Source organism: Colius striatus, chromosome 2 (assembly GCF_028858725.1).
Source record: "Colius striatus isolate bColStr4 chromosome 2, bColStr4.1.hap1, whole genome shotgun sequence".
In the NCBI taxonomy this organism is placed as follows: Eukaryota; Metazoa; Chordata; class Aves; order Coliiformes; family Coliidae; genus Colius; species Colius striatus.
This window is the reverse complement of record NC_084760.1, coordinates 117,088,829-117,112,602: the sequence shown is the minus strand read 5'-3', so window position 1 is coordinate 117,112,602 and position 23,774 is coordinate 117,088,829. Positions and strand designations below refer to the sequence as shown.

General features: G+C 44.2%; 1 protein-coding gene across 2 annotated transcripts in view; it reads left to right on the top strand.

The window, feature by feature from the left end:
- PLCB1 (phospholipase C beta 1) overlaps window positions 1-22,190 on the top strand; it is a 374,348-nt gene extending 352,158 nt beyond the window's left edge. The window contains exons 32-33 of one of the 2 annotated variants that reach the window (XM_061989256.1): window positions 269-333; window positions 18,862-18,952. In XM_061989256.1, the coding sequence (XP_061845240.1) occupies window positions 269-307 (39 nt within the window). In that variant the 3' untranslated portion in view covers window positions 308-333; window positions 18,862-18,952. Of the gene's footprint in view, window positions 1-268; window positions 334-18,861 lie in introns of both variants that reach the window. The other variant, XM_061989255.1, reaches the window with a different exon arrangement.
- The last annotated feature ends 1,584 nt before the right edge of the window (window positions 22,191-23,774 follow it).

Below are 23,774 nucleotides of genomic sequence, written 5' to 3'. Positions count from 1 at the left end.
CCCTGGTCTCCCACAGAACACAGCTGAAATATTGTCCTCTTTTAGTATGGAGTGACAGGTTGTGTTAAATAGACTGCTCTGACTAACATGTACCTAGTCAAATATTCATGAGCCAGCACACAGAAGCATGAAGTCATCTTTTGGTTTTCATTGAAGTGCGTAGATTAAAGAGATGTTATTTTACTGTAATGCACAGAATTATGTCATTTCAGCTTAGAGTAATTGTTAATCACATCAAATTGAAATGATCCTTGGTTTTGTTTTAAAGAGCATAGAAGAACAAGAAGTAGAGGAAAAACAGAAGTAGAAATGGAATATGAGACTATAGTGAAAGTGAGTGAAACATTCCCCTTTCTATCTAGTAATGCTAATGTTGTTTTCATTTTACATGTCAAAATTAAGTCAGGAGCGTCCACAATTTACTGCCTGGTGATTCTTCTGAAATCTTTGAGCAATTATAGCCCTGATGATTATCTGCTAGCTGCATAACATACGCTGCCACTGACCATTACATCCTTTTTATACCGTGAAAGCAATTTGTGCCTTCTTCAAGTCCTACCCCACCCCATTGTCTCCCTGCCTGATTTATTTATTGCTGCTTTTGCCCCACCTCAGTGCAGCGGTCAGGGGATGTATGTAACAGCATGATTATACCAAGCTTTCTTTCCACAGCCCTTTGGGTCATCAGAACATCCTCTGTTCTCTGCTGACAGTAGCTGCAGTACTCTCAGATCAGAAAAGCAGGCGCTATGAAATGTCTCTCTGAAGCGGTAAAGATTGATGTGGGAGGAGGATGCAGGGGGAGGAACTGAGAGCATCTGAATGTAGAGGTTTGAGATGGGGAAAGGTGTTGAAGGTAGGAATTCTGGGTACCTCTGAAGATTAAACTTACCAAGCAGATAAATTAAGGATTTGTCATCTGGGACACCAGAGTATGGGATAAAGAAAGGATTAACCAGGGCATCAGAGCAGGAGGGAAGATTTGGGGACAAAGAGAAAGAGTTTCTGAATCGGTAAAACGGGATTAGTGAGGCCTAAAGGGAAAGATTTAGAGGTAAGAGCATGAGTTTTTTGGGAGCAGGAAGGGAGCAGAAGACAACTGGGGAAGGACAGGCAAAGCCTGAAAGAAAGAAAGAAAGATGAAAGCAGATTAAAGTAAAAGAGGTTTTTTTCGTTGCTTTATGGAACAGCTGATGGTTAGAACACGTGGATAGAATGAGGTGTTATTTCAGGGGTGTATCTGCTATCAGGAGACGTGATTATGTATAAGCAAACTTCCTGAAACCTCCTGTGCCAGGAGAGCTTTCATGTCAAGGGGGTAGCAATAAGCCACACGCCTTTGTCTCACTGAGTCAGTGAATCCTGCTTGCTTTGGTTTTTTATTTACTGTTTCACCTTCTGCTTTCTTCTGGAATGCTTTGATATGCTTTGCTTGTCTTGGAGGAGAGAAGTGCTGTGGCTTTTCAGTGAGCCCCATGTTTGGTAACAAAACCTGCCTTTCTGCTGCAGTTACCTGGATGCAAAGGATTTTGGTTAATTGCCAGGCAGGCAGTGTTTGCTTTTCAGTGTCCTCAGGCTCAACTCACACACGTGTGCAGGAGTAAAGGAGCCTTCTCAAGAGAGCTGCAGCTCCTCCTTGCTATGGAACATCCTTCTGTGGCTTTTCACCATCCCACACAAGGTCTTAACAGCTGTTCTGTAATTCATAGTCCTTCCTAATGACAACCAAGGCTCGATTTTGGGGACTCCTCCTCTTCCAGCCGGCGTGGTGCCGGTACCAGCGTTAGCACCTTCAGCAGTGGTGGAAGGCACAGGTTTCTTGTGAGTGCTGTTCTGCTCCCTGGCCAGCATCAGTGTGCTGGATCCTTGTGCTTTCTGTCCTCTCTAGGGCTTTTGTTTGTTATTTTGTTTTAATACCTATCACCTATACTTCAGTGGATATGTACTGGTAAGAAAGAGCGAGCCAGCGCTGGATGTTTCATCCAGGCCTCGCCCCACCTTCTAAACTTAACTGAAAGGCAAATGCTAAGTAAGTTTGACTGATGTATAAAGTGTGACTACAGCTTGATTTGTCAGGCATTTTGCCGTGAATCACCTGTCTCAGCCCATATGGACACCAACATATTCTTCACATGTCATTGCATGCTCACAATTTCTGTCAGTGTTTTTTATTGTTGCAAATTAAGTGACCATTTTCCCAAACACTTGTTCAGAATAACACAATTCTAAATACTGTTTGGTTCTCTCGTTGTGGTAAGGTTAGAGATGAAAACTGCTAGGTGGGGCCTTGGTTTCATCAGTGTTGTTTTTCCCTTGGACACAGGCAAGGCGACTTTTAGCTGCCTTGTACGATTCCTGAGCAAAGTAGTTGTGACAAAAGAAAGTAGAGCCCATAATGAGCATATTGGCACCTTGACAAGTATTCAGGAGTGACTTGCTGAAGATGGCAATATTAAATTGGCAATTTCTCACTAGGGAATTGGGATTTCTTTGTTGTTTGTGTTTTAAGTGACAAGAGAACATTGATTTCTCTTCCTGAGGGATGCTCTGCCTTCCCTTCCTGAAAAGCAGGAGGATAGGAATGGAGCTGAGCTGCCTTGAAATGACTCAGTGAACATTCCAAAAACCAGAAGTATTTGGGTTGACTCTGTTCTTGTCATGCATCACTTGGATTTTAAACAGCATGAAGTCAACCTCATATCATGGATGGTGGGGATCTGGGCAAATCCAATTGCTCCTGCACAGTTAGAAGGAAATTAGACCTCGGAGAAAAGAACCTGCTGGGGCATCGTGTAACCGTTAGGACACCACTGGAGTTATTCTTGCATTTGCTTTACCCTGCACTCAGGACTCACTGACTGTGTAAAGGGAATGGTATTAGAAGTGATACATGGTGGAATTACCATTCAGTGTACCCTACCTAGGCACACAAATTAGGAAGCAAATTGGATTAGGACTGAGTGGCAGGGAGCTGCAAACCGTGGGGTGAAGGGATCCGTCACGTCCAATGATGGGAGGAAACTTTTTCTTCCGTCCCTTTCTGCACTAAGTTCTCATTGTGGCATCCCCAGGGCAAGGTGTTGTGGATCCTTTGAAGTGCCTGGATGGGAGGAGGACAGGCTGTGCAGAGGAAAGAGTCTCATTTTTCCTGCAGGCCAAAAAGGAGTATCTCAGCTCATGCTGCCACGTAAGAAACCAGTGGCTTTGGGCTGAACAAAACTAATGACCTTAGAGAATATTTCTGTGCAGGAGAGGCACTTAATCCTTCTAAGCCACGATAAGAGCCCTGTGGAAATCTAGAGAAATGACCTAAACTTGCACAGCTTCATTCAGCAAGTGTCAAAATCTACTAGTGACTAAATGTTAGTTGTCTGTAGCAGGAACTTCATTTCTTTACCTGTTGTGTTAACCAATAGCAGAAACCTAAGGTAAAAGACAGAGAATGTAGACTTATAAATCTGGTCCGAACATACAACTCTCTCTATTCCATGCAAAGCTGCTTTTCCACTAGGACATTATGGCTGGAGCAGGGATGGCTCAGGAGAGCTCTAAAAAGCAGGACCTAGAAGCTACTGCTGCACTTCCCTCATCCTTTAAGCTGTGTTAAGTCCACGATAGAGTTTTCCAGTGGGGCCTCAGCCATATGTAGCTGTGGTCTAGAATGAAGCTGGTGGTTTGTCTAAAGCTGGGTTTCTGTAAGTCTTGTGGCAGCTGTTCTACACGACTGCAGTTCTGCACGGTGCACTGTCAGCCTCCATGTTTAATTACTGTATGGCCTGTGGGAATGATACTGCATGTGGTAGCTCACATTCTGACAGCTTTATTTTCACAAAGTAGGTGTTAATGCCTAAATAAAACACACAGCTCGTAGGGCAAGTTATTTCCCAGCCTGCTGATACTGAAAGTTGGTATTTCTAGAAATGTGTTAGTATATGCAATGGCTTATCTGTGGTCCTTCTGGAGGTGATTTCTGTCAGTGTGTTTGGATCAATTTTATTCCACAGGGTGTAATATAGGTCGGTGAGATCTCAGTGTCCAATTTGTGCTCTTAAAATGCTCCTTTCTGTGGAAAATCCTGCGGGTTCAGTTTTCAAAGCAGAGGTGAGGTTTCAGGAATGCATATGGCTGATAGGACCAGTGGCCTTGGCAGCAGTGAGAGCCTTCCCTGTTCTTTCAGCGTATCACCTTACGCGACGTGGCTTGGCTGCTGCTGAAGTGGAGGGCTGAGAGATGTACGAGCCTGTAATGCTGAGGAGCACGGAAGCTGTGGAAGCTCTCAGGAATGATAACTCACTGTCAGGTTTTTTGTTGAGGAATCATTGTCATTCTGAGCAGGGGCTCGTGCTCTCCAAGGCGTAATGGAATAAATTCTGCAGTAACTTCTCCCCAGTTCCGTGTCAGTGTTAACATCTCCTCTTGGCCTGGAGTACCCTTCATGCCCATTTGTATTCAGGCAGACACCACTGTGCCTCCCACTCAAAAATACTAATTGGTTGAAAATTACTTCCACTTTTTAAATTATTCTTGAGCTTTCCTACCTTTCCAGTGCTTTTTAATTGTTTTTCTTTTAAGGCTGGGATTAATGTGTTGTAATATCAGATGCCCTTTAATGGCTGTGACTCCCTCATAAGCAGATTGAGTTCAGTGACATAAACCGTGTTTGAGGGTTTTACGTAGGCCAAGATCCTCTCTGTTGGCAGCTGCAGGAAGCAATACAGTGTGACAAAGCAACAAGCCTACTCCCAGGTCTTTTATGTGAAATACATGTTGTTTCCCATGCAAGCACCAGTAGAGTAGCAGGTACATTGTGTAAACATGAATGTTGCCTGCTAAGAAGCTCAAGTATTCTGTGCCCTGCTCTATTCCTTTTCAAAAAGTTTTCTGGGCAGGTGAGTGAGCTGCACCTCCCACTCTTCCTTGTGTGATCATCTGGTATAGGTGCCCACCACAACCCTGTCCCTTCTCATCTACCATTCTGTCATTACCCAGAAACTTGCAGCAAGTCCCTCTCAGATTATGCTGGAGATCAGCAAAAAAGTAAAGATGTCTGAGAAGTATCTCAGCAAAGGCCCTCTTTGTACCTTCCTTCCTGCACAAGCCGTGCCTGGTGCAGTACTAGTTCAGTAAGTTCAATTGTTATACAAACCCTGTGTTTATGGCAGTGAAGTCATTCTTTTCATGTGCTTAAAAGTAATCGGATGCCTTCCCTTTTCCCCCTAATTTGGGAGTTAGGGCATCCACAAGCGCACAGATATGTCACAAGAGGGTTGACTCGGTGTTCACCCTCATTTCCCTCCTGTGACCACTTATTAATATCAGCAGGAGCACTTTTTTAATGAACATGCATGTGGTTGTGGACACTCTTTTTAGTGTCTTTTATAGGAGTCACATACGGAATGCAGGATGCTGACATAAGGGAACCTCCCAGGGCCTAGACTAAATGTTAAAGGAGATATCTGTTTTGTTGTTGCTGTGCACAGAAGTGTAGGCTGTTGTTGTCAAAGGATAAAAAGAGCTGTATTACACACAGAAAGCTGACTGCCCAGTGCTCTGCCATTTCGTGTTTCAAAGTACAGCTAAGTGCTCTGTACCTGCTGGTGTGGCTGCAGAGGAGTGTGACAGCCAGGGATTTGCTGCAGTTGCTCTGCATTAGAGCAGCACCACTCTCAGGTATGATTACCTCCAGCAGGCATCTTTTTCAACATGGAATATTTCAGCTGCTCTTTTTCTAATGCCTGTGGCAGGAAGACACCATTCCCAAGATCTCTTTGAATGTTATCTTTGACTTCTCCTTCATGCTGCAGGCATAGAGGATTTGGGGAAAAAACACCTGTCAATTAATGGCTGCACTTATGAAAAGAACCCCTCCTGGCATCGGTGCTGCCTCGGAGGATGGCGGCTCGGTGGGAACTGTGGCTGAGGGGCAGCCCATGCTGGGTGCCTCTGACAGGTGCCAGCATGAACCCACTGTGATGGCACAAATGACAAATTGGCATTTCAGTGAATCACTGAAGCAAAATATGACCAGACAAGAGAAATTCAGTTGTTCAAAGATCTGTTCTGCAAAGGCAGGAAGACTTGAAAGAGTGGGTTCAAAGCCTTCTTTGAGAGCCTAAAGCCATAACAGCAGGAGAAACTGAAAATGAAATCTTCTCCTGATGTATAGACCAGATGTTCCTCTGCAGCCAGCCTCCCTCTAACTTCTAAAAGAGTATGTTATAATTTCCCATCCACATTTACCTTGCATTTGTAAATGATCCAGATTAGAAACGTTGCTGCCCTTCCTTTGCATTAATCATTACATTAAGAGTTCTTTTTCTGCCTGACGACAGTCAGAAAAGGAATGCAGCGAAAATGCAACTGTGCAAATTAAACACGTGGGGAACGACTTGTGGCTTCAGTAGTCTGTGCTACCACGTGACAAGACAGAACAGTAAACTCAGAAGGAGTTCTCCTGGGGATTCAGTGCCCCCATTATCTATCCAAAGGGCTGAGGGAACCTTTTTTTGTTAGCCAAGACAGCTTGGTGCTTCGGCTTAATTTTCATCGCATAATTTTAAATACAGATGGTGTCTACGGTGCTGCAATTAATGGATAGCCTAAAGACTTGTGATTTCCAACTAATTGATATGTAAGAACGTTTAACTAACATCAGGGATAAGAAGTGTTTAGGAATAACTTCTGTGACTAACACAGAATTATCTTTTTGCTGGCATAGAGAGTAGGAGATGAGTGAATTGTTCACTCACCATCCCTAAATCTAAGGCCTGTCTATATTTCTGTAGTTCCAAGTGCATTTTCATGAGCTGGGGAAAAGATGACATTTTATAGTTGTTTTAAAAGGATTTTTTTGCAAGTTAATAACCTCATTCATTCCTGATTCTTGTCTACCGTCATTTGGAATGCTCCCAAAATTCAACATGGATTCCTGTTGTTCTCAAGCAAATTGTGTACTCTACGCATATTTTAAACACAGCTTTAAACCCAGCAACCAATGTTTTTAAAGTATTGATTTACTTCCCCAAATAACTGGATCCCTTAAGAAAGGCCTTTATTTTCCTAGTGTTCATTAAACTTATCTTCAACTAGATTGTGATCAGAATTGGCATCAGAAAGTGAAGCTGTAAGACCTCTCAGGAACTTTTAAATGCTTTTGGAAGATGTCAAGTACCAAAGTAACAATAAAACACTGATAGAGCATCAAAAGATAAGTTCATATAATGGAAAGAGGTTTTGTTCTACTGCCAATTTGTTTTTCTCAAGTAAGGTTTTGCATGGTACAAAGCTTTTCCAAGATAGAAGCTACCACTAGCGATGCACATAAATGAAATCAGATGAAAAACAAATCAGAGCTCTAAGGAGCCCATGTTGCACAGTTTGATGGCATGCCTCTCAGTGGAAAAAAACACAAAGGACTTAGTGAAGTTCTATGAAATTCGTCTCAGTTCAGGCCTGACTCTCTGGTGAACTAACTTCAGAAAGAGACAAGGCAGGGACCAAATCCAGCACACACAGATATGTCAGTAGAAAAGTTCGCTCTCCTGTAGTAGGCTGGAGATGTGGATGAGGTCCCAGCGTGGCCTCCATGTGCTGCAACCCACTGAGATTGGTGATGAGTGCAGGTACCAAAGCAACTGATTTCTCCGAGATGTATCCTATATTTTCCCGTGTCTGCTGGCTTCTGGGGAATTTACATATCCCTTTTCCTGGCAACAGGAAGATCTGACCACAAAACTCAGCTGTGCTATTAGCAATATGGTGAAGAGGTCTGTTCAAGCAGACTTTAAGATGTCCAACTGCAGGGCAAGATGGAAGGCATCTCATAGTGCAGACTTAAACATACAAGCGCTCTCTCACACATGATTCCTCCTTACCATAGCTCACTGAGTGGATTCCACCACACTTGAGGAGAGCCAGCCTCAGGGTCTGTGCTGGCTGGTGGGACTGCAGCATGATCAAGGTGGTAGCACTAAGAGGGCAAAACGCTTTCCACTGTTTCCCTTCTTTGTGGAGCTCAGGTGCTCATCAGAAAGCCAGGACATGTTGTGCACAGAGAAGGAAAGGCAGGCAGGCCTGGATACGAGAAGGGCATCTGACCTGTGTGGGAGTTTGTTGTTTCTACCTGTCTGTGGAAGCAGGCCTGGATTTTAAGCAGTAACCAGGTCATATTTCCTAGACACTCCCATGCTTTGCAGTTTCCTGAATTGCTCAGACAAGACAGTTGAAAATCCTGAACCTCAGAAACATGGCTTTTGTGCTTCTCCTTTGTGCATCAGATTATCTTCAGATCTCTGTGGGGAAGGAGTATGCCCTTCATGCCACTTTGTGCCACTGGTTCCTTCATCTGACCTGGTTAGTTTGTGCCAGTATTAAGGATCCAAAACCCAGCAAAGTCAAACACTGTCTCCATGTAGATGGAAGTGAACTTTTAGGAATGCCTTTTAATAGGCACGAGTTGAAGCTACTCTGCACAGCAGCAGGACAGGCTTTGGTTTGCTTATCAAGCTTTGCAAAGTTACTTTGGCACATTCTGCATTGTGGGATGCATGCTGAACATGGCTAAACTAAAGGTTTCTGCATGGTTCATTTCAACCTGATGGGTAATTAGAGGGTTGCCCGAGTTTGCAGTAGTCAGCCTTAATACAGACTTTGGGAAAAAAATGTTTAAGTGAAAACCAACTGAACTGAAATATTAATCCCTTGAACTTAATCATGAGGATGGCTCCATTAACCTCCCATTGCGTAGCAGTGCTTAATCCACTAATGGCAGCACAGGCAAGAGGAGGAGGGTGTTTTCCTTTTAAGTTCAGTCTAGTATGGGGAAGTGCAAGCCCTCAGGCTGTTTTTAATGAGGTTGAACCTCTGGGCGGTGCTGCCCTCACATTAAGCTCTGAAGTTTTTTAAAGTTGCAGTTGAAATTCCACTTCTCAAGTCAAAAGAAGTGCCTTGTGTAGTACAGCACGAAAGGAAGAGAGGTAGTGGATCTATGGATGAAAGGATGGTGGAAGTAGAGAGGCAGGAAGATGATGGTAACCTACAACCACAGAGCAGCCATCCATGGTGTCAGACTCGACCCTCAGTAGCAGTGATACGTCTCCATTTGATGTTCATTGTATAATAACATACACATCAATATAGGAATTTGAACCGAGTCTCAGCTTTTTATCATTGTTAAACTCAGCCTCAAAACTTTCCTGACACTTGGAAGTACAAAGGCCAAGCAGAAGATGGCAAATGGGGGACAGCAGCTCTGTCTCTGCTGTTAAACTCCTGCCAGGTTCTGAATGGATTTATTTTATTAGCTTGTTACATTAGAAAATAATGGCTCAGTCACTAAATTGGCTCATCATTTGGAGAGAGTCCATGCATATCTTTGCTACCAGTAAAGGGGAAGCCACATTCATGTTGTTAACGGGTTGGGAAATGTTTTGGAACAGCCTTCGCTGTTACAAGTGATGACAGAACTGCAACTACTTGAAAAGATTTTTTCAAAGAAACTTCTAAGGCTTTGATCTTTATTCGGAGCGTGCTTGCTTTCTAGTCTAGAAACATTCCATTTTAACAGGATATTAAGAGAAGGACTGTCTCCTCAGTAATTTTCCAAGCAGGTTTTTCAACGAGGCTCCATCCTGCAGAGGCTTTCTGATGTGAAGAGTTATAGTGAGTGCAAGGTAAACCTCAAAGTGCAGCATAAGGCTTTATCAGTGGGATTATTTTCTGAACTAATGGTGTCTTCTACACCTCCAGGCAGTTCCCTGACAATTAGCAACGACATGGAAATTACAGTGAGCACGTACCTCAAGGAAGGTGCCATCTCGGGTACACAGACCTCAGGCTACACCGGGAGCTCTTATTACTTGAAACAAGCTCTAGAGTCTGGGCTGAGTAGGAAGGGCTGAGCAGTGTGTCACTGTGAAAGGAGGTGCCAGACTTAATCATAGGGTGACTCTGTTCCTTTTCCATTGAGTAGCACGGTGATGCCACTAGAGAGAGACAGAGAAATAGGTTATTTATTTCCTTTCCATTGTGGAGATTGAGAAGAAATCTCTGTGCTGGGTGGGAATGTTCTGCGGGACAGATGGGACCTGTTAGCAGTGTCCTGCCAGGAGTCAGACACAGGCAACACAGTCATTATCTGTTAGCAAGGTGGATGTGAGACACTGAAAAGCACTTTGTTAAACCTCATTCAGAGTTTGGTTTAGGCAAGGATCCAAAAGCTGTGGTGTGGGTTTCACCACATGTTTTTCAGATCTGTGTTTCGTCAGCTCCTGAGCCCTCACACAGGAGGCCTGAAGCACCTGAAGTTTTCTTTTCTTGTCTCTCTTCTCTTTCAGAAATAGCCAGAATCTCTCACTGTGTGGGACAGGCACTGCTTTTAGGCAAAGCACACTATACATAAAGCAGCCTGGCAGATTCCAGGGCCCCCTGGAGACGTCCTGCTCAGCTGCCATGGTGCTGCACAGCCCTCAGTCCCTCCTTCCCCACTCCACCCGGGATTTGAACTATTTCTGGAATATATTGTTGCTGTTACAATCTCAAGATGTCATTTAAAAGGAGTTTCCAAGGGACTGTTATGACCTCTTGAGCTGAGAATTACAATGCTGCTACTCTTCCAAGGCCTGTGCTGTCAGTCAGCTGCCTGTTTACAGGGTGCCTTGAAGGCATCGTGCAAGCAGAAGAAAATAGCTCGTTACAAGGTAATGGATGCAGATTTGTTGTTGTTGTTTGCTTTAAAGGCAGTATCCAAAATATGGCCAGCACTTTAGATATTTAAGAAGCTCTATTTGAGCTATGTCACTGTTTACCCTGGATGTGTCCCAATAAACTAAGGGCAGTGTCTAATGATAGATGGGACTTCAGTGGAGTCTCTCTGGATTTACTGCATTGAAGCAGAGCAGATTCTCTGTTGCCTATGGTGAAGTTATCTTACTCCAGTGAGAGTGAAAAAGAGCAGAATTCTGCCTTAGAACGGAATACATTCTCATAGGGAGGGGATTATTTTACAATTCATACTAGCTTAACTTAGCTTTATTCATATGCAACACGAGATGCATAGGTCACGTATTTATAGAGTTGTCAAAAAAGCCCCACTTGACAGCCTAAGAAAGTATTTTCTCCTCAAAAGGAAACAATTACACACAATAGTCATCGACAGAGGAGTGATTCTAAGTATACAGCTTACAATGCACAAAGCATTGTGCTTTGCAGGAGAATGAACTGCTGTACTGATGAAGAAACAGGAAACAAAAGTTATTGTGAAGAAAATCCTCCCACAGAATTCAGTCAAAGCTATCTCTTTAGAGAAAATGCAAGAGATCTGAAACTACTACTAATAATACAGCTGTCAGCAGGAAAAGTTCACCAGCTTAGGCTTTTGCCATAAGCAGCTTCTAACTCAGAAGTTTTCAGCAGAGGCACAGTACAGATATATATGATACATGTGTAGCCTGGGCAACACCAATGGGCGTCTCGTCACTTAAACATTTCTTCTTTAATAAGGTCTTGGGATATATGTTGGTTTACTGTGCAGAAGGAAGACAGGAGTTTCTTTACGAGAGTATTAAAGTCTAAGAGCTCAGGTCCCAGGTTTCTTCACAGTCCTATTGGTTTAACTGAGGTTGCAGTTAATAAAGGTGGAGACACGGATTGATGAAGGCCCTAAGGTTACAGTCTGCTTGAGACAGCAGATGTTAACAGACTCATTTGTATGGGGACTTGCACGTCAGGGAGGCACGGCAAATCACCTCAGCTTCAATAGGAGGAGACACAAAGCTGAAACATGGAAGGTAACAGGGGAAGTCAAAGGAGTGTACGAGTAGGGGAAACTAACACAGTGTGCTTAGCTCGTGATGTGCTTCAGGTGGTGCAGTGGTTTTTTTCAGGTCCGTCTTGGGGCAGTTTCTGAAGGAGAATATCTGGGCTGTGCAGCCTGTTGACAGGCAGGGCGGTGGTAGTGGACCAGTTAAAACAACACCTTCTCCTGAGCAAGAAGCCCTGGTCTCAGAGCAGGGAGACCTTGTGGGGTGGGAAGAACAGCTTGGTGTGTTAGACCTTGTGTGAAGGACACGGGGAGCTTCAGCCAGGAGAAAAAGGGTGTGGGGTAGGGCTTGTGGAGAGAAAGCCCTGGAGTTGGTGTGCCTCATGTCTGTCATGGTCAGAATAGTAACCATAGCTTGACCAGTTAGTGATGGGCATTCACCGAGTGAGATGTCCTTTTCTGAGGACTGGGGTCATTAATGGGAGCTCTCCAGTCACTGCAGAGACATTTCCTGCACCAGCGGTTCCTCCAACACTGAGTGCCTTTAGCTTTTCTTCAATGGTTCCACACTCCAGCATCTTTTGAGATAAAACCGCAGTCCCCTGAGTGGTTTTGTTTTGTGTATTGTTCTTGAGCTGCTATATTAAGCCCAAATGTTAACATGGTGGCAAGTCCCTTGATGCACTTCCTTGCAGTCACTGGGAGAATATGAGAAAGAAAGCATTTAGGTGCTCTCTCATTTCCCAGGCCTGGATAAACAGCTTCTCAAGAACCTACATTTCCCCAGCTTCTTTCTTTGGATCACTCTTTCAGCTGTCAGAGGTGGGTATATTGGGTTTGGAAAAGTCCTGAAGGGGAATCCTGTGATTCTTCTGCAGCCCCCCATGTAGCACACTGAGGGCTGCAGAGGGACTTTGACCATGAGGCATAAGGACAGCTAAGCAGTGGTTACCCTTTGCCTTCCCAGCAGAAATCTGCTTAGTGAAGGGAATAACATGGTCCTTAATAAGAAACTCCTTCTGTTTCCAATTAAACAAAAATTGCTGCCTATAAATCACTTGATCCCTGAGCTCTGTTCCTCAATTTCACTCTCCCTGTTATTGAGCCTCCGTCTACTTTTAACAATTGTTCCTACTCATATGTCTTTTAATGCTGTATCCCTCCAGAATGGCTTTCTAATTAAGTAAGCTCTGAAAATGAAAAGCAGCAGAACAGCAGCTTGCTTGCTCTCTGTACCCTTAATCTGGGAGTCCTCTAATGTGCTATTTTGGAAGCTAAATTGAGGTCGCTGACATTATGCATATTTGTTGTCTGATGCAGTCTTAAAAGCCCCAAATCCTCTATTCAAAATTATCTTTAGGCACACGGGTCAAACATTTGCAGAAAGAAAAGTATTTGGGGCTTTAGCAGATTTAGAGAAACAGGGGAGGAGTGAGAAAGGGGCCACAGTCTCAGACCAGTATTTCTGTTGCAATATGCTTCCCCTGACCAGTGACATGATCAGCATTGCTGGTGTTAACAAAATAAACATTTCCAGTGAATGTGAAAAGGAAGATGGGAGCTTTGCTAAACAGACATACCCTGTGGAGGCTGCAGTCAGTCCCCTCTCTTGTTACGAATCGTGTAGCGACCGGTTATGGCCTCTGGTCAAAATAAATTGGGCTGCAGTTGCACAGAAGAAATGAAGCAGTTGAGTCTCCCATCAGTGAAACAAAATGTTTTAAAACTTGAGAATAAAGAGTTTGCTGTTGGGAATGTCAGAGACTGATGGAGATACCAAACTGTGCAGTCCTCTCTGCGTTTTCACCTGGGTTGTTAAGCCGAGATGTTTGGGTTCTTTTTAACTCTGAATTCACTTCATCATTCAGGGAAAGAAAGAGTGTGATCAGGGGAACAAAGTATTTCTGAATAATGCAAAATAAGACAAGATTTTAAAGGAGAGATAGCAGAAGCACAACTCAACTGGCCTTACAGGAAAATTGCAAGTGGAATGGAAAATCTGAGACTGTCAGAAGTTTACTTCGAGTCACATAAAATTTTTACACTGGAAGAACTTCATCAAAATAAATATGGCAGTGAGTAATGTTTCTGATTGAACAAAATGGCATTTTGGTGGGGTTTTTTTTCCACCAAAATGTGGAACTAGTGCCATTTCACACATAATTATCTCAAAACGTTTTTGCTTGGAGATTAATTCTTTAGATGCTTTTTAAGTAATGACCCTTCTGTTAATTCAGAGTTGCAAATATATTTTAAAAGGCCATGTGAGCTGGAATGAATCCCAATCCGTGTGGGACTGGGTAGGGTTTGCATCAGCTAACCGCCTCTGGCACGGGATCTTACATCAGGAGGAGGATGTTACGAGGTCACACCGCTGTGCAGACCAAGCACACGGGATCTCCAGGCAGATGGGGAAGGAAGAGAAGGAAAAACTGTTTGGAAAACACGTTCATTCCTCACTTCCAAAACACCACTTTCAAGGTACAACAGGAAGGAGCAGCAGTGTTCAAAGTGACAGCTTCAAAGATGTTGCTGGGGCAGGAAGGGAGATGTGTTGGACTTGTTTTCCCCCACAATTTGCCCTCCTCTTGGGCTGCCAAGTGAGGGGGAGGAGATGGAAGTGGTGCTGTTTGTCAGCCAGTTCTCTGCTTGATGGCTGGCTCTGCTGTAGATACAGTAGACTTGCACAAGATGCTGGCAACAGCAGCAGCCCACAGAGGTGTTCCCAAGTTTCTTCTGAGTGTGACAGGGTCATGTTTTATTCCACCAGTTGCTTTTGATGCACACAGTGAGGTGTTCACCCCTCACACCTGAGGTCCCAGGTCTGGTTGCCATTCGTGCAGTCACACAACTACTTGCCATAGCTTGAGGTACTGCAAAAACCTTTCTTAACTGTGCTCTGAAACTTCTGCTAGCTCATTATTAGATTCTTATACATCATTAGCCCAGCTTGTTTGCTTTTCCACAGTTATCTTAAAAATAATCCTGACATTGTACAAAAAAGGGCTCTGCAGCACGAAAGAGGGACGAGATGTAGTGAGAAGGGACTTCGGTATTTGAAGCTTAAACTGGGGGGACAAGGCAATATGAAACACCGTTAAACATGAAGTAATTAAGGATTAAGGGGTCCAACATGGTTTTTTTTATGTTGTGATTTTGTTTGTAACCTAAACACTCCATGTGAACTTCAGCCCTCCTGGTAACTTGTGTTGGCAGCACGCTGCGTTTTTCATGTGATCACTTTATTTTTGTTCTTGGTAGAAACAGAAGTTCAATAGATCACATTGCAAGTATGCAAAAGTCTACAGGGGCTGGATCAGGATAGTCAGGAACCATCGTTTCTGCTTCTGTAATTCTTTACTGATCACAGCCAATATTTTAATGTGATGTTATGCTATCTTATTTTGGTGTTACTAAATACCATCCACTTCCTCTCCTGAGTGTGTTTGCCTTGCTTTAAGCTGAATGGCCACATTCATTTTCCCCTCCCACATTCCAAGGAGGGGGTGCTGAGGCCCTTCTCTAAATGATGACCCTTTTATGTCACAGGCTTAGTCACGTAAAGCCCTTCTCATTTTCTATCCCTAGGCCCTGGGGCTGAGTTGGTTGAGAGTTAGAGCTTCTGGCCACGGCCAGCGAGAGTGACTGACAGTCACGTCCTGTCCCCGAGGAGCCCACTGCAAATAATGATGGCTCCAAACTTTAAAGTATTAACCCATTGCCTGTATGTAAAGTACATGGGAGTGTGATTTACCTGAACAAGAAAGAACGTTTTGGCCCTTTGTGGGATGCTAAAGCTGCATGGAGGTGACATTAGTAAGTGGTTTTGGTTAGGGATTAAAGAGAGGACAAAGGATCTATGAGAGATAGTGAGATAACAGAAGGAAGAAGGTTGCTATGTGTTAATGGGAACAGTGATCCAGATAATGATCTGCCTGTCTAATCATGTCTTGTTTTCCTCTCCTTGTCTGGCTCCAAAATCCTATAAGCAAGTGTAGGTCACCTTGTTTGGTAACTAGAGAGCAGAGAAACTGGGGTAGGTGGACTTGTGATGGGAAGCAACCCAAAGGGATACCAAAGTGAACAGGAAGGCCACGCTGGGCTGGAGTCTCTGTTAGTGCCTGAACTGTAATGTCCCTGTACAGCCACAGAATATGCTTATCATAGTTTACTAGGATACTGATGCTTTGAAAAGAAACACAGCTGGGGTTTTGTGCCCTTCCCTGCAGCTGGAGTCCCGTGCAATAGCGTGGTGGCTATGGGGAATGGGTTCTGCAGTGCCTGTCTGAAGCCCAGCAAGGGGAAGGACCCACAGTGCCTTCGAAATCAAACAGAAAACTGATCTTTACACACTGTTGTGGTTTTAATCAACCTCCTCGTCTACTGTCTGCTCCTTTGCAACTAACTTCAGCCTCCTCATGATTAGATATCTATATAGACTGTCTCTGGAGACACTGGAGAGAGAGCGAGAGAGAGAGGGGTAGCTCCAGATTCATGTCATTTCTATTAAATGCTCAACTTTGGGAGGATTATTCACTGGAGGCACTTTAGGAGGTGGCTGTTAGACACAATTGCTGTCTAACAACATGCTTATGGTTGCACAGGGTTCAGATAATGTTCAGTTTCTGAGGGATTTCAAATATTTCTATTGCTCTTAAACCTAATTAAGCAAATCGTGGTTCTGAAGGAATTTGAGAGCCAGGAGATCTCTCTGACTTTTGATTTTACATACCTCTTTCTATACTTGAGGTGCCTAAAACTTACCAATTCAGTAATTCCATGTATGACAGTGAGGTGGGTAAATGCAGCCAGCCCTCTCTGCCTCAGACACTCCTGTATAGAGAAATGAATGTTCCTCTATAAAGCTCCAGTGCTCTGGAGCCTCTCCCAGGTTTCCTAAATGTACAGAAAACACCGTGTATGCCAAGCTGCCTGTCCCTGCAGGGCTTTGCTATCTGGGGTGCTCAGACAGGGCCTGCCAGCCCAGAGCTGGGCTGCAAATGCTCCTGCTCAGGAAAAGGTGATGGCAGTGGTGTGCACGGCTGCAGTGCTGGGGTCTGCTGGCAGGAGTGTTTTGTCCCATGTTTGGCATAAATTGCCCTCACTGTGATAGTATCTTTGGGTCACTGTCCCTGCTTCAAAGCAGCAAACTGTAGCCACAAGCATGGTTTCAGCCTGATAGCAGACCTTTTGCCTAGAACACGCTCTTTGGGTTTGGAGGATGACCCCTGGTATGGGGACTGGTGCAGACAGGGCCTCTGGGTGGTGAGGTGCTCTCTGGGCAGCAGCCCTGGGGTCCTGGAGCTGCCTGGCCCTGAGGGAGCTGGGCAGGGTGGGAGGGATGAGCAGCCTCCTTCGTGGGTTTCTCTGAGCAGAGATGTTCTCTCAGAAGTGTTCTCAAAGTGGAAATAAAAAGGAGGATCCCGTCTAAAATTTGTATCTAGACATAAAGCCAGAATACAAAGGAAGTTCAGGGGAAAAAGAAAAAGGGCAGCCTGTGAAAGAAGGGTGTTACGGTAGGGACTGTCAAACAGTTGATACCCTCTGCCTCTAAAAGATGCGTAATTGTATTTAACACAGCCGTCTGTGCCTCACACCTGGTGTTTGTCAGCACTGTGACACCGAGGTGGGAAGCTGAGGGCAGAACAGCAGGACAATTGCCAGAAAAAGAAAGCAGGAAAGGAGCTTTAGCAGGAGAACCAAAAGGAGAAAGCCAGATCTTAGATCCTGGGCAAGAAAAGCTGCAAAATCTGTCTAATTAAGGAATGTAGAACTAGACCAGGTGAGCTAAGGACGTTGATTTGCACATCAGGAGAAAGAAGAAGAGGCCTCACTAAAATAAAATCAGAGATGCAGGATGAAAACCAGGACAGAAGCACGGGGAATGGGATTGGAAGGGCTCAGAGGGAGGGGTAGTGGGAAAGTCACATGCTGTGGACAGGTCAAGGAGGGTAAGAGTAGTGTAGGTACCGATGTTGAAGGGAAAAATCATCTGCTGAGAGCCGTTGGAACGGGGTGAAGGAGACTTGAAACCAGATAGGATAGACTCAAGCATGAAACTGAAGGATCAGAATTTATAGCCCCTTTATGCATCCTGTCAAAAAATACAGCTCAAAATACAATTGCCTAAGAAACTCGTGCAAAACTGCTGCAGCTACAGTTAGCAGAACCTGACTCCCTCTTTTAGCAAGGTGGGTGGATGGATGCATGGTTGGATGGATGGATGAATGGATGGATGGAGCAGGTTTGGCTTTGGAACTCACCCCTTTTGCTTCCTGCTGTGCTCATATTGATCATGATGAAAAAAAATTGGCTTTGTCTTCAGTTGAAACCTTCATACACATTAATGTTTTCTAAAGAACGGAGCGTGCAGGTCCTAATATGGGCACTAAAAACAAAGGCTATACAAATCAGTGCTGGGAAAGGACCCGCAGCTTCCTGAAGACTGATAGCCAGATTGCTTTCTGCATGCCTTTTGCATCCTGTTGATGATGTGACACGTTTTCCTCAGTAATGTCCAAGACACATATTGCATTCATCAGATAACCTAACTTTCCGTGATCTAACCCTAAGAAACGTAATGTAACCTTTCTTTCCCCTCCCTCTACGGCTCTCTCTGACCACTGACTTTTTCCTAATGGTTTCTCCAACCCAAGAACTCTGGCAAAAGTTATCATATTGTTCTTGGAGCAGTGTTTGTGGTGTGTTTAATGTGTGATTAGCTACCTGAAACTTAATAAAGGCCTTGCTCTTTCAAAGGCTTATCTGTGATCCATACTGCACCTGAATCGGGTCTGGTGAAAGCCGGCGGGAGTATGGACACCAGTACAGTTAATTCTACCTCTGTTTTAAGGATTTGGGGAGCCAAGGATGGTACCCAAAGCCAGCTTTATGCAGAAATGACTGCCCGTGCCTTCAGCTTTGCAATGACTGCATGGAAATCACTGGGTGTATCGGGTGTGTGGCGCTTACACGGAAAAAGAAAGGAATGTCTCCTTGAATCTCCTTGAATGCAACCACGCGTTATTAATTGCCCCCCTCCCTATACTGTAGCACCGGTCCCATTAGACACACCTGAAGACAGCTTGTCTCTTTTGTTGTAGTTGCAGGTGGAACTTGATCAGGAATATCAAGACAAATTCAAAAGACTGCCTTTGGAAATTCTGGAGTTCGTGCAGGAAGCCATGAAAGGGAAAATCAGCGAAGACGGAGACCACAGTTCTGCCCCCCCTTCCCTGGCACCTGACAGCGGAAAATCAAACCATAAACCTCTGCAAAGCGAAGAGGAATTGGAAGAAGAGAATCCAGAAAAAGTGTTTGATACTACTTTTTAACTGCCCGAGAAACACTGAGCGAGGCCGGGCGCAGCACCCCGCAGCCGCCCGCCTGCGCTCTGCCGCCCGGAGCCGCCGCTGCAGGAATCTGCATTCAGCTGCACATTGCCCAACAGCAACGTTTTCTAACAAGTATCGTGCAAAGGTCTTCATTCTCATTCTTCATCTTATTATTATTCTAAAGCTTAGTGCAATTGTAATGGGAAAATTAATATGTTAACTCTCCTCTGTTTTTTTCTTCTCCTTTTTGGGGCTTTTTTTGGCCCGTTTACAATGGGTCGTTTTCTGGCCATGCTCACCGTTAAGAATGTTTAATGAAGACCAGTGTATTGTACAGAGACAAACGTGTGCAGATTTCCTTTTCAAGTGCCAGTGCAAAGTGCTCCAAACTAATGCAGATCCTAGAGAATATTAGAACAGTACTTAATCATCTTTATTTCCTTCTTTATAACTGCACCTTGACAGCCGTACCATCGTTTTCCATTTGCACTGAAACATTTACCCCTTTTTAGCTTCGCAAGCACCGGTGGCTTGCTGGCCTGATAGTACGTCGATCACACGGAAAGAAATATATTTGCTGCTGAAAAGTCTTGGAACTGTGGAGACGAGAGGAGAAGAGAGAGAAGAACTCTGCCTGGAGATTGTCGGTGGTGTCTGTGTACGTCTGTGTTTGTTACACTGTGTGAGTGCATATGTGTTTGTATATATATATATAGAGAGAGCGCTAGGTGTGCACACATCTGTCTATATACGCACACAGCATGTTTCTATTTGAAGTCGGCGTGGTCTCTCAGCCAAACGAAACGTTTCAGGGATACATGAGTAGAGAGGGTCTTTGTGAAAGCTACCATCTGGGTTATACTGCTAGAAAATAGGCATTGAATCGTAAAATTCTTTTTTGTGGTGTTGGTGTTGTAAATCAAAGTAGTTTTAGAATATAAATTTGATATATATTTTGCAGACTCAAAAGTATTGATTTTAAGTATCATATTTTAAGCTTACTGAATTTGATAGGATTATGAAATGTTTAGGACTACAGTGTTTGAAATTTAACAGAATCTTCCATTATTTTTAAGATTGATGTTCAGTTTTACTAAGGTCTGAAATTTAAAAGCAAAATATAAAAAAACCCCATCACTCTTACTTAAAAATGTGTATGAATCCATTTAACTGACCTCTTAAAATGAGAACAGTCAAAGTTAGCGTCCCGTGCGGTCTGCGTGAGGGAACTAACAGCACCTCTTGTGACATTTGCATCGGACGACAGAGAGGCTTTGTGCAAGTCAAGGTATTTGAAAAGGTAGAGAAATGCTGTTCTCTGGATTCCCATGCTAACAGAAATAGAGATTATGAAGCGTTACAGAGGGATTCTGACCTGTACCCAAGCCAATGCACACTGCTGAAGGCCTTGCCCTCAGCCCTGTGGGGAAGAAGCGGCTTAGGGCGAAGGATGAACCAGCTCCAAAGACAGAGATTTGCCTTGAGAGGCTCAGTCCTGCAGACCCGCATTTCCCTGCCCCCCTGGCGTGGTGCAGCTGGGCTAGGGAGTAACCTGCACACACAGGCTTGTGAGGTCGGGGCCTTGCTCCCTGTCAGAAGGCAATCGGAGACAGCAGCCAATTGCCGAGGGAGGCATTGCAGTACAGAGCAACAGTTAAGTTACTTTCCTTCCATTCCCTCAGGATTTCAGGACTCTAAAGTAACTTATTTTATTTAAATTTAAGCAATAAAGTACAAGTTGAGCTTAAGTTTTCGGTTAAATAATGGTGTGTGTATATATAAGTTCAAATCTTGGACAACAAACAGTATTTTGATGTTTCCTTTTTAAGCGTAGAGCAGAACGGAAGAAAAATTGCACATTGTTTGGAAATGATATCTTGGATTAAGGTATCCTGGTTATGATGGCAAGGTTAGTGAACATGGAATTCAAAACCAACTTTCATCTGAGCGCTAGGAAAGGTGAATCCTCTGTTAATCCTTGTTTTGCACTTTGAACTCAATCTGAATCACTCGTCAAAAACGTAGAGAGTCGGGAAGTAATGCTGCATTTTATAAAGCAAAAACGACGTAGAGTCTAAATTATGAAAGGGATGAACTGACAGCAGTGTTCAGGGTGAAACTGAAGACACTTGCATTGTAGACACGGTTGCACAGCGCAGGCTTTGCAGTAATACGTTAGCTCCTTTGAATTTCAGCGCGACGGATTTCCGCGGAGCCAGGACTTCACCTGGGTCTTCAGAGAAACTCGAGCAAATACCAATTAACCTTTTATTTATATTTCAAAAGTCAAGAAACAGAGCGGCTGGGTTCAGTATAATCTCAGCTGTAGTCATTTTACAGCACGTTTGTATTTGACCATTCCCTGTACTCCCATTTTTTTATACCTGTACAGTGCCACTCCCCGCAGGTGTAAGGTAGCGTGTAATCCTGTACATCTCGCCTCGCTCTGACTACTTCAGTGAAACTGATATCATTTGCTATTGGTATTACTTGAACTAGAGTAAGATAATGAAAAAAAAAGGGTCTTTATGATGTGCAAGTCTTGTGCCTTTTATGTATTTGCCTTGTTCCGTGTTGAACGTGTGGAAATGCTGTATCGTGGGCTTTCTGCTGTATAGAATAGAGCTGTCTATATTAAACTAGGTCGTGCACTTCAGATATCTTTACACTACTGAGAATAGCTTGGGTTTGGCAGTATAAACAGAATTTTAAAAATTCTATTGAAGGCCAGACATTTTAGATTTAACATGTTCATAATTACGTTAATTAATGCTCATGTATTAGCTAAACATCCACTGAACGATAACTAAAGGGATCTCATTGCTTGCCTTTCTTTGAAATCAGTGTTGCTCCCTGTACATTGTATTAATAGTGTCCGTGATGGATTAGTCCTTGATGATTTGCTTTCGGAGTAGGATGAAATATTTCAGTTACCATGTACATACTTTTCGGTTCCTCGATCTATGATTGTTTCAGAGGCATAACTCACCTTTTTTGTAAAAATTCTATGCAATTTTGTGGCATGATGTTTCTTCCACTTGTAATTTTATGTGCTTACATGACGGATCCAAAGGACAAATAAAAATTTCTTAACACAAGACGATTGTTTTCTCTGTTTGTTGTCTCAAAAGCAAGACCTTAGTGACCTCAAAGAGTTTGCCTTGACCCCGTTTCTCCTGGAAAGGGCAGCGCTGTGAGGAGCCAGTGCAGGTTCCTGTGCTCACAATGAGGAGAACAAGCAACTGTGTGTCCCTGGGCAATGGCTGTTGCTTGATTTTCAGCTGCACCAGTAAACTGCCTTAAAATAGCCTTACTTCTCTTCCACTGCTCCAGCTGCTCCACTGATCACCTGGGCAATTATACATGTGCTGTGAAATGTACCTGTGCAGGGGCCTTCCACTCGTTGCAAAGGAAATCTGTTCCATAGGCTTTTGACTTTCCCCATTTAATTTACAATGTAAGAAATTCTCTCTGGGAGAGCAGAGAGGCAGGTATATTAATCCAGCATACTGAGGGATATACCTATTAAAATCAATAGTCTCCAAGGCAGCTAGACTCACACTGCTCAGGTGTGGGGAATGGGGTCTGGTGAGGGAGGAGGACACAGCACAGGGTGAAAGCACGTGAGGACAGGAGGAGCAGAAAGACTAGGACAGAAACAGGGGGAGTGACAGAAAACAGGCACGTTTCTTTCCCAAAGGAAGAGCAGTGGGGTGTGAAATGAAGTGCAGGGTTTGCTGAGGCCCTGTCAGTGAGCCAGGCGAGGGGAGGCAGCGAGGTGGTGAGAATTTCAGGAGGCTGAGGGGAGGATGATGACAGTGAGCACAGAGGGAAAAGCCAGGCGGCCATGGGAAGGATTGGGAAACAACCCGTGCTCCCGTGGGGCTCGGCGAGGCAGGATTCTCTCAGCTGGCCAAGCAGACGGCCTCAGCGCTTGTTGTACTTGGGCCATGGGAGACTGAGTTGGCTGCTGAGGAGAGAGGGCGACAGGCTGGGAGTAATGACAGAGCTCTTTGGAGACTGACCAAGGGGAAGATGGTGTCACGGAGGCCAAGCAGTGGGACTAGAGCTGCTACATGAACCAAGCCCATTGTGTTGCTGAAGCTTCAAGTGAATTCTGCAAACGCCAGAATCATAGAATCATTTCTATTGGAAAAGAGACCTTTAAGATCATCAAGTCCAGGCACTAACACAACATTGCCAGGCCCACCACTAAACCATGTCCCTCAGCACCTCAAAAGAAGACAACCAGTCTCACCACAGCTGCAGGAGTCTGTTGCTACCAGCTGGGGAAGGTGACCAAAGACCATTTTGCTCTCAAAGTAGGTGCTTTAATAACTAGTACCAGTGCCAGATTCACAATCACAGAATCACAGAATGGTAGGGGTTAGAACGGACCTTTAGATCATCCAGTTCAACCCCCTGCTAAAGCAGGTCCACCTAGATCAGGTTGCACAGGAACATGTCCAGGTGGGTTTTGAAAACCTCCAAGGAAGGAGCTTCCACACCCTCCCTGGGCAGCCTGTGCCAGGGCTCCCTCACCCTGACAGTAAAGTAGGTTTTCCTTGTGTTCAAGTGGAACTTCTTGTGTTCCAACTTGTGCCCACTACCCCTTGTCCTGTCACTTGAGACAACAGAAAAAAAAAAGGTGATGTCCCAACCTCTTGACACACACTTTTTAA